The sequence below is a fragment of the Pagrus major genome, chromosome 1 (genome assembly GCF_040436345.1).
Source record: "Pagrus major chromosome 1, Pma_NU_1.0".
NCBI classification, from domain to species: Eukaryota; Metazoa; Chordata; class Actinopteri; order Spariformes; family Sparidae; genus Pagrus; species Pagrus major.
Window position 1 is genome coordinate 24,704,839 of NC_133215.1, and position 15,510 is coordinate 24,720,348.

At 39.6% G+C, this 15,510-nt stretch overlaps 1 protein-coding gene across 1 annotated transcript in view; it reads right to left on the reverse strand.

Annotated features, from left to right (window-relative positions):
- Positions 1-15,510, reverse strand: part of rbm20 (RNA binding motif protein 20) — a 43,852-nt gene that overhangs the window by 4,439 nt on the left and 23,903 nt on the right. The window contains exons 3-12 of the mRNA XM_073476877.1: positions 11,698-12,745; positions 11,213-11,277; positions 10,762-10,871; positions 9,640-9,740; positions 3,743-3,889; positions 2,461-2,592; positions 2,300-2,379; positions 912-1,629; positions 737-823; positions 41-626 (exon numbers count right to left, since the gene is read on the reverse strand). Of these exons, the coding sequence (XP_073332978.1) occupies positions 41-626; positions 737-823; positions 912-1,629; positions 2,300-2,379; positions 2,461-2,592; positions 3,743-3,889; positions 9,640-9,740; positions 10,762-10,871; positions 11,213-11,277; positions 11,698-12,745 (3,074 nt within the window). The remainder of the gene's footprint in view (positions 1-40; positions 627-736; positions 824-911; positions 1,630-2,299; positions 2,380-2,460; positions 2,593-3,742; positions 3,890-9,639; positions 9,741-10,761; positions 10,872-11,212; positions 11,278-11,697; positions 12,746-15,510) is intronic.

The window sequence follows — 15,510 nt, forward strand, 5'->3', positions numbered from 1 at the left end:
AACATTTGACTTCTCTATTGAAATGCACCTTTTTTAAGACCGTCATCCTTGTGCTGAACCCCATTATTGATTGTTTCTGTGACCTGTCCCACTTCCACAGTTTTGCTGTCCTTTGATGCACAAATGTGATTTTCCATTGACTCCTCCGATGGCCCACTTTTGGTTGCATTGTCCTCTAAACATGTCTCCTCCAGTGCAGCCTTGAACTCCTCACTTGGGAAATCATTAAGGTTAGGTAATGGTAGCGCAGGAGCCACTGGACACTGGGGCGATTGGAGTTTCTGGTCTTCAGGACTCATTGTAGTCAAAACATTCTCTGGTTTCACAGTTGCAGATGTTTCTGCCTGGTGTCCAACATCCTCACAGAACTTTTCCTGGTTAGACTTCTCGTTAGATGTCTCCTGCACCTCCAAGGAGGAGGAGGAAGCTGGTAATATATGCTCCTCTACAACTTCTTCTTCTGCAGACTCTTTGGGGCAAGACACATACTTTTCCAGCTCAGGAAGATCTGGCTCAATAATGGAATCATCCTCTCCACCCACTTCATCAACAGTGACCAGTTCCTCCATGTTCTTAGGATACCAACACTCTTCATCAGTGTCATCTCCACTTTCCCACTCCTTCACCTACAAAAATGGATCAAGAAAAGAATTATAAATACTCTTTTCCAACTACAGTAGCAGTATCCTGCAACTTTACAGTTGTATGTATAATAAAGATCAAAATGCTTACTTACAGTGTCTCTATCTTGACTACATTCAGTCGCCTCTTTTGGCTTGTTGCTTCGATGAGGTGACACAGACTTTTCTTTTGACTGGCGATCCTGGGAAAAGAAATTACTTAGCAGCTACAAGGATATGCTATGTAAAGCAGGTATAGAAGAATAGTGCACATTTACATGAGTTACTCACAGAGTTTTCAGCAGCATTTTCCCTGTCATGTTTTTCTGCAGTGGTGTGCCTCCTGCTTGTCTTCCTGCTCCTGTCCCTGCCTGGTGACGTCTGTCTCTTGTCTTCCAGGGTTCTGCGAAGTGGCTCCTCAGTCACCTCAAACTCTGAATGCCTTGATCTACTGTGGTAGTCACCACCATCCCTTCTCTTTGACTTTGCATCGTGCCTTTGGTATGGAGGTCTGGGCGGCTTGTCAGACTTGTACATTTGTTCCTTCATGTAGAAGTCGTCCTCCATGTTTCTGTAAGAGTTGAAGGACATGCCTTGAGGGCTGCCTCGTGGGTGCCAGTCTCTGTTGGCCCTCATCCCTTCACCACCTCCACCTCCTCCACCTCCTCCTCCTCGTTCATCTGCAGATCTTGAGCTGATATGATCCAAGGGTTTCTGGTAAGCCTTCCGACGGTCGGCTGCCCGTCCATTAGGCCGATCGTCATCCACGCTGCCCCCGTTTCTCCATGGGTCATCCCTCTCCCTTTCGTCTTCACCCCTTCTTATGTGTGTTGACCAATCCCAAGAGCCTCTGCGGGGGCCCATGCCATTGCTGCCTCTCTCTGGACCTCTGCATGGTGCCCCCTGGGGGCTGTGGGCTGAGCTGCATGATGTAAAACTGGGGCTGTGGGAATGAGGACTCAGAGAGCGGCTGATAGGGCTGCGGGAGCGTGCTCTCTCTGGCATGTAGCTGGAGGGATATGATAGGTAGATTAGATGGAAACATTTTCTAAAGCACAAACTTCTATCTGAAATCTAACACTGATTCAACTTAAATTTACTACAAGAAACTTTTAACCATCAGTGAGAAGATTGGTTCTTTCTGTGTAATAATTATAGTTATTCTTAATGGCTGTCAGTGGGTCTGAGTCCGACTTATCAAGGTTAGATAAGTCATAAAGTTAAGACTCTTTTAAGGCAGATTACTGAGGATGAATTATGGGGTTTGTAGTCTGCTGGTACAGCATGGCATTAAGTTAAAGTTTATTTGTTTCACCATCGTCATAATACAGTTATTAATCTTACAGTCACAAATAGATACATTAACACATCCCCTGTGATAAAAAAAGAAAAATGGTATTAAACATGCATTGCCTCTTTCTTTCAAAGCAAATGCACACGCTAGCCAGATCAAGATCTTACTATAGGAGGCGATGGTGCTTGAACCCTTTTGTCCACAGGAGATGCCAGAATCAACGATAAATATCAGTTCCTTGTAAAGGCTTTAGGCAATACTCATTATTGCCATTTTCTCCTCACTGAGTTTCCTTTTTGCTTTCCTCGATTCCTTGTGACTCATAGAACCTGACCACACAAGAAGACGCATTTGAAACAAAAAGGAGAATGAAGAGTTTCTTTACTGTTCAAGTTCTTGCATCTCATCCCGCTCCCGCTGACAGCTGATATCCTGGATGATTGATTGAACATCTTTACCTGGTTTCTACACAGAAAAAGAAATTCAAGTTTAGTAATTGGCTATTATGGCCTATAACCTGCTGTTTACTTTGATCTTCAGTCATACCTTGAGTTGAAGCTCCTTGTACCTCTTAGACATTCGTATGAGAAGCTTCTGATTGTTAATCATAGCTGGAGTGAGTTGGTAGTATTGAACCATGGCCTGAGCTGCTTCAACATACGCCATCTCCAGAAATGCCTGATCGGAGAACAGAAAGTTGCTGTAAACAATAATCCCCTCTGACAGTTATATGGTCTTCCTTGCAGGACATCTGCACAAACATATTTCACATCTCATATGTCAGACTGGGAGGCAGGCAAATCTTTGAAAATCATCATTACAAGTTATCACATTTCATGACCATAATAAATCGCAAGAACCATCGCTTTAGTCCCTGCAACCAATCCCATGATTTTGTTAGGAATGCTTTAAATTTGATAGGGGTGATCTTCATGTTGCAGCTGAGTTCTGATAACTGAAACCTGGGAGCCTGAGTGAGCTGTCATGTACTAGTAGTTAAACAGCCAGTAAGTTATGACAAAGTACATAATATCACATAACAGCTGCAGCACAGAAAAGCTGTTGATAATCATAAAAATGCACATAGATTATTTGGTGATTTGCTTTTTGGCAAATTTCTTTCAAGCTAAATATTCACATGATCATCAGGAGCTCATCAGAACAGAGGTCTCTGCAAACACACACACACAGAGCAAGACTTTTAAGATGATTTTGAGTTTGAACCAATTAACGGCCATAGACCTACTGTAGGTCTAACAAGCAGCTGTACTTTGCCAAAATAAAGAAGATCACTGTTACCCCGGACACTTATGGTGTTTATTTTAAAGTTGGTTAACTTTAAAATAAATAAATGTTGTACTTTTACTTTACTACATCTATTTGATAACTTTAGTTACTAGTTAATTTGCAGATTTGCATGCTGCATCAGTGCCAAAGTAGCACATTCTTAATTTAATTATTTTTTCAGTAATGGTATGAGAAAACACTGATTCCACTAATTCGAAAAATGCAGATTATCTCATCCAGTAATGAGTCAACCGACAGTAAACTGTATATACACACATGTAAATATATGTATAATTTATGTTTACTTTTGATACTTAAGCACATGTATGGCCAGATAATTATTTTTACTTAAAAAGACTCGAGTACTATTTGTTTGAATAACTTTCACTTTTATAAGTTAGACATATTTTAACACAATATTTTACTTTTACTCAAGTATGACTTTTGGTTACATGATATCCAAGAAAGTACATTAGAAAATGAAAATATTTAGCGATAAACTTGAGTCACAAATAATTGATAAATATTAATGTTATGTTACCTGATGGGTTGAGCGCATGAGGATGTAGTTGGTAACTTTGCCAAATGGTAGTCCCAGGTTGATGACATCATTCTCTGTGCAGCTGCCTTCAGGGAGGTTGCAGATGTGAATGACTCGCCCTACTGTTGCCTTTCTCGGTGGAAATGTCTGCAGATAACAAGAAATACAAACTTTGAGCAACTGTGAGTATTGTTTAAAATGTTGCATGGATCAGTGTCAAAAATCTATCGAATATCTGTTTTGAATTTGAATTGAGTCCAGCCTTCATACCACTTTAGCAATATCTAAACTTTCAATTTCCACTAAATCACGAAACTTTATCCTCCTCACAGTAAAATAACATTAACAACATTACCAGTATTTACTGGGCTAGTCATCTTGTTATATATTATTGTTAACTGTAGTGGCAAAACCTGGCAACCCTATAACGAGGACAGGACTTTTAAACCCAGCTGTCATTGGTCAGGGACTCGTAAGATTTGTAAGCTAACTTCTCCAACCACACTGTCTCCTTGTCTATTTGTAAATGGGTGACATACTAGATAAAGTGTGTGTGTGATCTTTGAACAATATGTGAGACTAGTCTGTCTAACATCAATGTAACACTATCACACAGGATGTCATGTCATTTTCCCTCCTTGATACAGCCCACCTCATTGCATCTATTAATAGTTCCTTGGCAGTAGTGCAGCAGTGATAATGAAAGTTTTCTTGTTTGGATTTACAGACTTGTCAGCTGACTGTCCCCAGACATTTCACACATTTGACACAAATCCCTCTAGGCTGCCAGGCGTATCCCTTTGTCTATCCCTCTTTTCATCTGAAGAAAAGCTGGTAGATGACCGGTTTATTATACTTTTCTTCATGGAGAAAAGTATAATAAACCGAAGAGGCTGCATAGAGACAATACAGAGAAGATGTTAGTAATTTAATCTGTTTTGGTTCTACATATTGTATTATTACTATTTCTGAATCTATTGATTGATTATGATTATCATTGTTTACTTTTATAGCTTCATTTGTAAGGCAGATGAAGACTTTTTCTTCCGTTTGTTTCTCTGTCAGATTTCCTATTATTAATCCATTCTTTTTTTCACACTCTATCTTTAAGATAATCTTAAGAACTATATAACTTCCCCATAGAAGGGGCTCTGTATGTTGTTTAGGTTAATTCTTCTACTGAACAGTTTACCTTCTGCATATTGCAACTTTAAAAACACAAAGGCAAGAACCCCTTTCAAGTTTAATGTGTTTATCTTTATTCATCACCAAACCAGCCAGTGGACATACCGTTTGACACCTCTTTTAATATCACTGCGGAGGAGTAGTAAATTCAGCTTGTCATATCAGGGAGTCTTATTTCTGCAACTATTGTGCTGCAGCTGCAGTTTTTACAGTGCCCCTCCTCCTCTTCCTGCTTCTCTGGCTGATAGACATGACAGACAGTTCCATGTGTGGGATAGACTGGGGTCCTTATTCCAACTCGGACCAGCAGCCAGGGTCTCTGTTTTTACAGGGAATTTGTTCAGGGAAAACCCAATCCTAACATACACTTCACACCGGGTCCAATAGCCAGCAAGTGTAGCATGAATAAAGGCGTGGAGGAAACTTTTACAGTCTCAAAGTCAGTTTACTATGCATGTTGAAACATAATCAGAGGCAAGTGTATCAGTAGTCAAAACATACATGAAGTACTAATCCAAAATAATCCATAAATAACAAGTGGCTGTATCTCACAAAAACCCGACTGATAATAATAAAGATAAAGTAGTTCTTCAACTGAAGACTCATACTTTCCTTTAAAACAGCAATTTTGGATAATGATACAACTCTTTTACACATCAGACTTTATCTATTCACAAATGGCAGAAAGGCCATATTACTGTTCATAAAACCACAATCAAAAGATGATCTGGATGACTAATAACTGAATTTCTATGACACAACTTAATGATTTCTGGCCAGCAAGCTGACATCAACAGCTTCAGATATAAGAGTGATAATTCTATTAACAGCTCCATGAAGTGCCAGTGCCACAGCCACAGCATCAGAATACATAAAGGTCAATGCAGGTTGGCTCAATAAACACATCCAAGAATAGACTGGAGTTTATGTCCTTGGGATATTAAGAGAGAACAAGAGTCTTGCTCACTGCACTCACTAATGTCTGACCTGTAAAATGTCGTCTGTGTCTGACTGCCCAGACAGTTTGACCACAGCATTGATATCACTGTCAAGGTTGGCTGAGGATTTAAACAGTAGCAATTTCTGTTGACCGCAAACCAGAGGCGCAGAGTGTTGTCATGTCATTGCATACTCACAAGGAGGACCTGCACACACTGCCAGGGCCTCCTTAAGTGATTGCTTTTACAAATGGGACTTCCAATTGATAGACCAACAAAAACAAAACTTCCAGAAAAAGTTACATTTTCAGTTACAACTGTATCTTAGCATATAGAAATACATGAGAGGGAATACTTTGTCATTCTGAAGCTACTTTGCCTTGGACTGCACCAAAAAATGGTAAAAAGCTATGATGGTACCTTGTGTAACTAAACCCCTGTGAGTTTATTGAAGTTAATCCTAAACTAAACAGTTATGAAAAACACTGAATTTTCCCCATATTTATTCATAAATCGACTGATCAAACAATTTGTACCCTTCACTACATTCAGCAGAGGTACTGGTTTCACCTGCCACAGTGTGTTCACCGTTATGTTCTGTTGCTGAAAACTTCACACTCTCAACACCATGACTTACCAAGTTAGGGCAGAATGGTGTAAAAGATAACAACCATTTCACACAGCGATCTGCTGTTTCTTATTGACAGCATGCTGACTGACATAAGTTGGCATCTCTCTCAAGGACATGTCTGTTTATTTGTGCAAAGCAGAACCCATGTTGGAGGATCCAGGGAGATGGCCAGTCTGGTTTCACAGTTTCTCTCCACGTTCCAATGCAGAGCGCTCGCACGCTGATCCCTCAGATCGCTTTAACAGTCTCTCAACAGTCTGAAACTTTATACCACCGCCTGGGGGTGTGACCCGGGGGTCTTAAGGTCTGTGCTCCTAACAGCAGTTAGCTGTAATCCTGTGTTTATCTCCGTTTGAGTTATGTTATCACATGAAGCTACTGTGTAACTTCAAGCTGGGCTTCTGGACAACAGGACGGCTATGTATGTACAAGCATGCATGTATGTGGTTATGCAAATGTGGGTGTTTGGCCTTTTCATACAGATTGTAACGATCGCTTTACTTAATTTTGATTAAAAACTGTATTTAATAGAAATGTATCTTCAATGTCACTTTACAAAGAGGGGTTTCTCTTTGATTTCTACAATTTTCTACGAAGTTTCTACAAATCTTATTTAAAATGTTTCCTTTTTATTATCAATGTGTACAATCACCAATCAAACTTATCATACAGAAAATAAGTTCTCAAATTATCATCACATGTGGCAGTACGGTGCATTTGTGTGACTCTCTGTTCAAAACACGGAATTAAGAACAGTAAAACTCCACCTGTTCTGCTTAGACAGGTGTGTGTTTATGGCAACTAACATTAGCTCATGTAGCACAGCCCGTAAATATTTTTCGGCTGATACAATAAATCCTGTTGTCAATAACCAACCAATGACGCATATGACTTTCACAGCACAGAGTCTTGGCTGCTGTTGGATAGGTTCCCCTGGCAATGAAGAAAAGAACAAATGGCGTACACAATAAAGTTTTATAGTGATGGATGGAGTTTAAACAACATGGCCTGAGAATCTGGAACATTTCTTTATGGAGCCCAAATTGTCCTGTATATTTTTTTTTATCTTACTCTTCACTAAACAATGTATTTTTCATTATACCTTTGAGCTTTTATTATTGTTTGTCTGTATAAATGTTTATTTATATTCTGTGTAGTCGAGTTACACTATATAAAGTGCACATTATTTTATATTTCTGCAAAAGTCCTAAAATGTCCAAACATAACAAAATACATCTGGCTGAAATACAGGACAATTGTTTATATGCTGACTGACAAAACATTTAAAGTTTTTCAATTACATATTCAAGAAGTTAAGAAAACTGCAACACTATAAAATGTACACACTGTACAAGTGTGTACAGTATGTGTCTGTGTACAGGTATGTGCTCCAGCATTGAGTGCGTATTAATGCCCGCTAACTGTTGAAAGCTGCTCGCTGGAAAACAAATTAGGCTTTCCCCTGGTTTGCCGGGGCAAGTTTTCACCTCGCTCATCATCCACAATGTGCTTTTCAAGAGACCTTCTCTCATGATGGACGACCGTCAACAGCTGCTGTTTTTCAACCCTAGTCAACCAGTCAATGTCCAGCACTACTGAACAGGCACACTGACTACGGCAGCAAGTAGTAGTAAAGAAATGTTTAGTCATTGATAAATATGCTCCTGTCTTTACAATACAGATAAAACATTCTGAACTAATGCTTGTTATATTTATTGTCCCCATAAATGTTGTTGGTGTCCCATAATTACTATCGATTTCGTTTTACTGTGTCATGTCCTACGAGTCTCACTGCAGTAGCTCTTCAGCAGCCTATTCAAATCCTCCATCAGTGTCCGCAGGAGCAGGAGTTATATTCATAGATGACTTCATCACGTGTGAGTAGAGTAAAAAAAAAAGATTTCTGCCGTGCAAATAAACACTTTCAGTTAGCTCTGCAGTTACAGGACATGTGTGCAATGTAGTTGGAGCATGGGCCTCTGCAGAGCTTGTGTAGACAGCTGCTGCAGTTAACATGAAACAGTTTCTGTTCTGAAAGGCACACAATTAACGACATGGCTGAGTTGAGTCCGTTTAAAGACATTTTTATAGTAGGACGCACTTGTGAATGTGAACATGTGTTCCCACCTAAAATGGAACCGATAAATCAGTAATTGTTATTAGCAGCAGAATGTCTGACAATGCAGCATAGAAAATGTACTAAAATGACAAGGTATGGATAACTTGACACATGCTATACAAACATCTTCCTCAATAGAGAAGCTATTTTGCTAAATATCGGCATTTCACAAATCAAATAGTTTCAAGAAGTTGGGCAATCATTAAGTGGTGAAATAAGATTATTTAAAAAAAATCTCACATAGTTTCTAGCCAACGTTGTAATTGCCAGGCTATACAGTTGAGTGGAAACGAGTTGTCAAGTCCAGCGGGGCCTGCTGTCGGGCCCCAGCAGCTGTCAACAAGGGGATATGGGTCCATTCACGATACATAATACATTGAGGGCCAATTCAATACGCACCTTGTACACTTTTTCCTGCTGCTAAGCTACAAAATCTGTAAAGATGAGAACTATGTATTTGAGCTGCACATTAACACGCAAATAACGAAAAGAAAACTTAAATATGATAATTGGGGAACCCTTGTGAAAAGCAGAGAAACTCATTCATTTTTTAAATGTATTTTAACTATTTTAATCTTAATCATGATCAGTTTCTTTTATAGTTCATTGCATTTTGGTATTCATTTCTAAATTAAATGTTGTTATTTCTCTTGCTACTTCTTGTTTTGATAAAAAACACATTTGTTTCTTTGTTCCGAACTTATAGGAAAATATGAAGGGAATAGCGTATTTACAAGAAATGCAGTGCGTAATTAGACATGTATAATACCATACATACTCTGCACTAAAGAACACCAATGAAACTGGCCAGCGCCATCCAAGTCTATTATTGATCGTTATTGATATTAGTCAAATATTTATAATTCATCACTTTGAACATTTTCATGATACAAGATATAATCAAGGTATAGCTAGATTCCTGTTATGTAATGTCATCAATCCAGGATGGTGACTGTCCTTTACCACTTCATCACTATATATGCTGATGGCAAATCCTGAGAAAACATCCATACATTTGTCTGACCTTTGGTTCTGGCTGGTGTGGGGCAAATCCTGTGTCTGACATGGGGTAAGTCTTCATGGCTGGAGCTGGTAAGTATGGTGTATTGGCTCCTGAAGATGCATCTGTGAAAACAATTTGAAATTTTGTTTTAAAATGTATTCATGCAGCAAACCAAGTGAGAGGGAAAGTAACATTTTTTGACTTTATGGTTCAATGTTTTAAATGTGACCTAAAATCTGTATCAATCGAAATCATTACTTGATTTTTCACTTTTAGTTTTTTCTTTTAGAATTATAGATGCAGCACAAACATGCATCAGTGCTTAGAACTGACATCTGGTAAGAGTGGTCATCCTCTACTGTGATATCTATATACTGTCAGGTTCTCAGATACACCCTGTGGTTTGTTCCAGCGAAGATTTCCTGAACATAGAATATATATAGAATAATTATAATGATATGGCTTCAGGATTTCTCTACAATGGCCCAAGGTGCTGGCTTTCTACAACAGCTGTCTATTTAGTCGCTGAAAATATGACACAATTTTTCCATGTCATTTATAGCTGTTAACTGCATCCTTTTTAAAAAATGAAAACTTAAACGCACAGTATGTGATTTCTGCTGCTGGGGGTCACTCACTGAAAACAATGAAAACATAGTTTGATAGTGTTGTGAAGTAGTGCTGGATCATGGGAGTTTTTATTTATGTTATGTTTCGTCACGTTCAATGACTTCCTCACTCTCTTGGCATCTGGTGTGTCCACAAATGACCCGCCGAGAGAACAGGTGCTCAATTTGCTGTGTAAAAAAGTACTTCAAATGTGTCATCAGCTTTGTGGGTTTACTCTTATAATATGCGCACCAAAACGCATAAACCCCCAACAAGTACAACATAAGATTTGGATCGGTGCTCTCGTCCACCATATTATGGATTTCAAATCACTTTCTTCAAACAGCATACATCAACGTATCAAAATACACTGTCAAGTTCTAAAAACATGCTGCCTCATACCCTCATGTAACTAAAAATACTCCCTGACCTCCATCTATCACTCCGTTTCACGTATTCCAACGACGAGAAAAACATCACTCATAATAATGCTAGTAAACAAGGACGCTTATGGTGGCTAATGGGTTATCCTACCTTGACTTTGAGCAGAGTACACCATGGAGTTCGTCCCTCCTGTGTTCAGACCTCCATCAGAAGGCCTGCCGACACTGTAGTGAACAGCTCCAGCTGATACCGCTGCGGAGCTGCAACAATCATTGAAGGCTGATTATAGCTGCCTCTCCCCTGCCTTGCTCACGCATATCTTGTGACAGAGCTCATATTCATAGAAACATTAAGACAGCTGTATATAGAGCGAGGACAAGGAAAACAAAATGTTTCCAACAAGAGAGATATTTTCTCTGAACTGATCAATATGAACAAACATTTTTACCTTAAATTGTTTGAAAATCAACAAAAAACAGACTTAACCATGAGAAGCCATGAGCTTTGAGAACTGTAATTGTATTTCAGTAGTAAAACAACAATTACAACCTACTTTAAACTCTGTCAAATCAATTTAATAATAGAGTCCCAAATAACCCACCTTTCATTTGTGTACAACATTCGGTTCTGCAGATGTAGCTTTCCCTTCACATGCTGGTCCCAGTCCTAAAAACAAACACATATAAACACACACACACACACACACACACACACACACACACACACACACATCATCCAAACATAGATTCAAATGGCTTGTACACACCAGAGGCTCACTGCTTGCCCTCCCATCATACCCCTTGTATAAGCTCATGACTGAGAGAAGTTAGTTTGTGGTTGCCCTTCAAATCAAAACATTTGAAATACACTTACTCCTGTTTTATTTAAAGACAAAATACTTGAGAATTGGATGGCTTGTTAAACTTTCCAATGTCTATTAATTCAAGTGTGGACAGACAAATGTTACATATGCAGGTGAATAATTTTCTTAATCTTCAAGTCTTCTACAGCCACAGTTACAATTAAAAGTAACTCCTCATACATTTACATACATGCATTTATGCTTTTATTGATGAGTTCACTGACCTTAAGGTTGTAGACCTTCTTGTCACAGATGCTACATTGGTGTGGCAGTTGAGTGGGTGTGACAGCGTGGTAATCATTGACTTGGTAAGGCTGAAGTGTCCTGGTACCTGAAGATAGAGCTTCTTCACTTCCACGCAGGGCCTGGTAGCCCCCAAACCCCTGCGTGCCACTTGAACCAAAAGAGGAAATCCCACTACTGGGATTGAATTTGGGGTCAGGGGTGGGCTCCTCTGGGTTATACAGCTCTGTTCTGGACCTAATTGGCTGCCCAGCTGCTGTCCACACATTGGCAGCATTAGAAACCATATCCATCTTTCCAGTGTGACTCGGGTTAGCGGGGCCTTTCCATTGCTCCTTATGCCCAGTGGAGTTATAAACATTCATGTTCTGCTCATTGACACTGAACCCAGTTTGTTGCCCCAACATATCATGACCATAGAAATCTCTCTGAAAACCAACATTGTTCATGTTTTTTACCTGAGAGTTAATCGCTGAGTACTGACTATCACCAGCAGTTCCTGATGCTGGAGATGTACCCCCAACTAAGTTGTACTGAAGACGCCTGTCAGTATCAGAGGGGTAAGCTGACCCTGACTTTTTACCATACTCTGCACCCTGTTGGCCCAGTGTGCCACCTCCACCAGGATGGTTCAGTCTCACATTCCCTGGGTTTTGGTTGAATCCCCCACCCACCAAGGCCCCCAAGGCTGAATTTGTGGAGGGAAACCCTAGCACTCCCGTGGGGAATGCACTCTGAGGGTTCCCAACCATAGTCGAAGTCCTCAGCTGATTGAACAGGGGTTGGGACATCGCGACATTGGAAAGAACCTGATTGAGAACAGTGGCGGCAGTGGCTGTATTGCCCCCTTGAGCCAGCTTGAGGCGATGGAGGGTAAGTTGGGCCTGGAGCTGTGCGAGCTGGAGGCTGGCTGGTGTCAGGAGGAGCTGCTGGTTCTGCTGCTGAGGCCCCGCCTGCACAACACCTTGCAGCTGGCCCCCCACCTGGAAGCCCTTCTTATCGCCGCTGTCGACAGGCACCGCACTGATGCTATCGAGAAAAAGAAGAAATCACATTTCTCATGAATCTCAAAGGACAAATACACAGGCTTTATTAGATGTAACACAATAGCTGAGAAGTTAGCTTCTAATGTTTGTGTCATTATCACATGCATGCTCCTAAAGTGGGGTTCAGACTAGCTGCCTTTAACTGGCTGTTTTAAATTCTGTGGCTTCTCTTCACTTCACTGTGGCTTCTTGTCTGCAACTCAGATGTTCTGAGTTACCAGCCCAGAAACCGTTATCACTCAAGTTTAATATACAGCCGCAGCTGCATGAATCCAGCCAAGCTAAACTGGATGAATGTAGAGACAATGCCAGTAGGAACCAATGGGACTGAGGTTGAGTGGTGCCAACACTACGATGCAAGCCATGCATGTCTATTTTGAGAATCAGCAAGTAATGGCAAAGACTTTTCAAAAATAACTACTGGTTGAACAGGATATTGAATCACTTAATACAATAAATGTCCCTATGCGATTTTGTTCACGCTGTTCTGTTTACAGTTAAGTTCCCACTGTTATAACAATTACTGCAATATAACTGTAATAACTGTGGCTCTGCATACATTTTTAGAATGTAATGCTGGTTAGCATACTATTACAAAACTACCTAACAATGACCACTTTTGTTCAGTTAGATAGAGTTAACCAACATTCACATGAGGCTAACTAGTAACCACCAGCAGTTACGTTACATTAGCTACTTTCATTAACATTAGAAACTACACAGAAAATAATTACTAGGTAATACAAAGAGACATTTACTCAGTACTCCACTGCTTTTCTGCTGCTCTCCATATTCACACAATTGTGTTCCTCACAGCTAGCATCAGCAAACAAGGCGAGTCTTACAAGTGATCGACCAGCAGATGGCCGGCAGTTGGGCTCAGCCATCAACTGTCTGTCAGTGCTGCTGAGTTTAGGATAAACCAAAGGAAATAATCCCTGCCAAGAGGTATTACACAGCAGTTCACTACTGATGAAGTTGTTCTCTAACCTAACAATGTCTTTGTTTATTGTCAGAAAATGCATTTTCCTTTGCTTGCATGCCTGATGAAAGTAGCTTGGAAAGATGATTATGTCAGTTTATAAACTGAGCCAATGTTAATTAATGCAACTTGCAATGTGTACAGAAGTCACATCTAGAGAGACAACTCATTCTTAAGTTCTCCTCTCAGACTATAGATATAAGTAGTCTAATGATACAACTACCTTGTATCACTAGACTGGCCCATTTACCATGGACAGACTGTCTCTGCTCCACTATTCAGTCTCATTCCTCTTGCTACCAATACTGCTGAGATATAATCTGTTCAAACCAGAGCTAACATATTATGAGGCAATGCAAAGTAAATTAGTGGTTAATAACTTTCATGTCATACAATCTATGCTCTTACTACTTTAAGCATGTAGTTTCATCACTATAACAAATATATTATCAAAGAGGCTACCTGGAAGATTGAGGACATTTTCATTCAGCCAGCAAGATAGCTGTTTACACGCGACACTGTGACATGATATAAAAAGAATAATTTTTGAAGCTCTGCAAATTTCAGTTAGTTCTCACCAACATATGGAAGATTTCATCTTCCACAGGGAGGTAACAGCACCTCTATCACGGACCAGGTCGCTTAACATAATTAACATGTTTTAATAAACTGATAGTAGTTGAAATAAAAGAGGGACAGCTGTATAGAGCACGGGTCAAATATCAAGAGGTTGGTTGCCCAAGTGCATATTGACCCTGTTTGACTGGTCTGTTCCTTCCAATTTCCAATGAATGCTCTCACATGTTGTCTAAACTTAGTCTACTCAGCTATTCATCACATCATCTATGCTAAGCACTTGACACTGGCCTATCTAGCCACTGCTCCCAAGCTCCCAGAAAGGTGACAGACCAATTGGATTAGACGTGATGAAATACCAATTTGTTCAAGACAAAGATACATCAGCCGTGAAGTTTTGTATGCAGAAACACCAATGGAATGAATTCATAGTTACTTGTGATCATGTTTACGAAGATCGTTCTTAAACGGTTGTACTGCACATGTTGAGAGACGGATTATAAAATAGGTAGTGGTTGTCCTTGAATATAAAAAAAGTTTGAGACACATTTTCAAATATTAATCTATGCAACTGAATCTTGTGGAGGATTATCACCTCTAGGACTGTCCTCCTACTGGCTTCTGTAGATGTGACGTGGTCTTGCAATTACATTGCCACATCATAAACTCATCATATCACAACCACACTTAAGATTTTGTAATGCAGGTTATGTAAACACACTTCACACTGTGGTGTAATGGCTGGGAAATAATAACAGTTATGGAATCAAATAATCCAAAATTAATTTAAAGTCAGCTGATAACGGATTCCGTGTTCACAGGTCTACATAGCTTGATATAACTTTGCTTTCAGCATACTTGTTCTATTTACTAGTCATACTCTGTATTATGGTTATTACCATAATATTTATTCAATTTTGAAAGAGACAGTGATTCAGACTGCTCACTAGTTCAGACCAGTAACCTCACTGGTTAGCAGGCTGACACACTGGACTTAAGTCCTTAAGTAACTGGACACATAACAAGATCATTTTGCGATGGACTAAACACTAAAGATATTAATATTTTAAGGAAACAGTGGATATGAAATCCACTGATGCTGCTTTTTCATATGTAAAAGTCTTCTTCTTAAATAACAACTTCTATTTTTCTAATTTCGTAAACAATTTATTGATTTTTACCAGTTTATC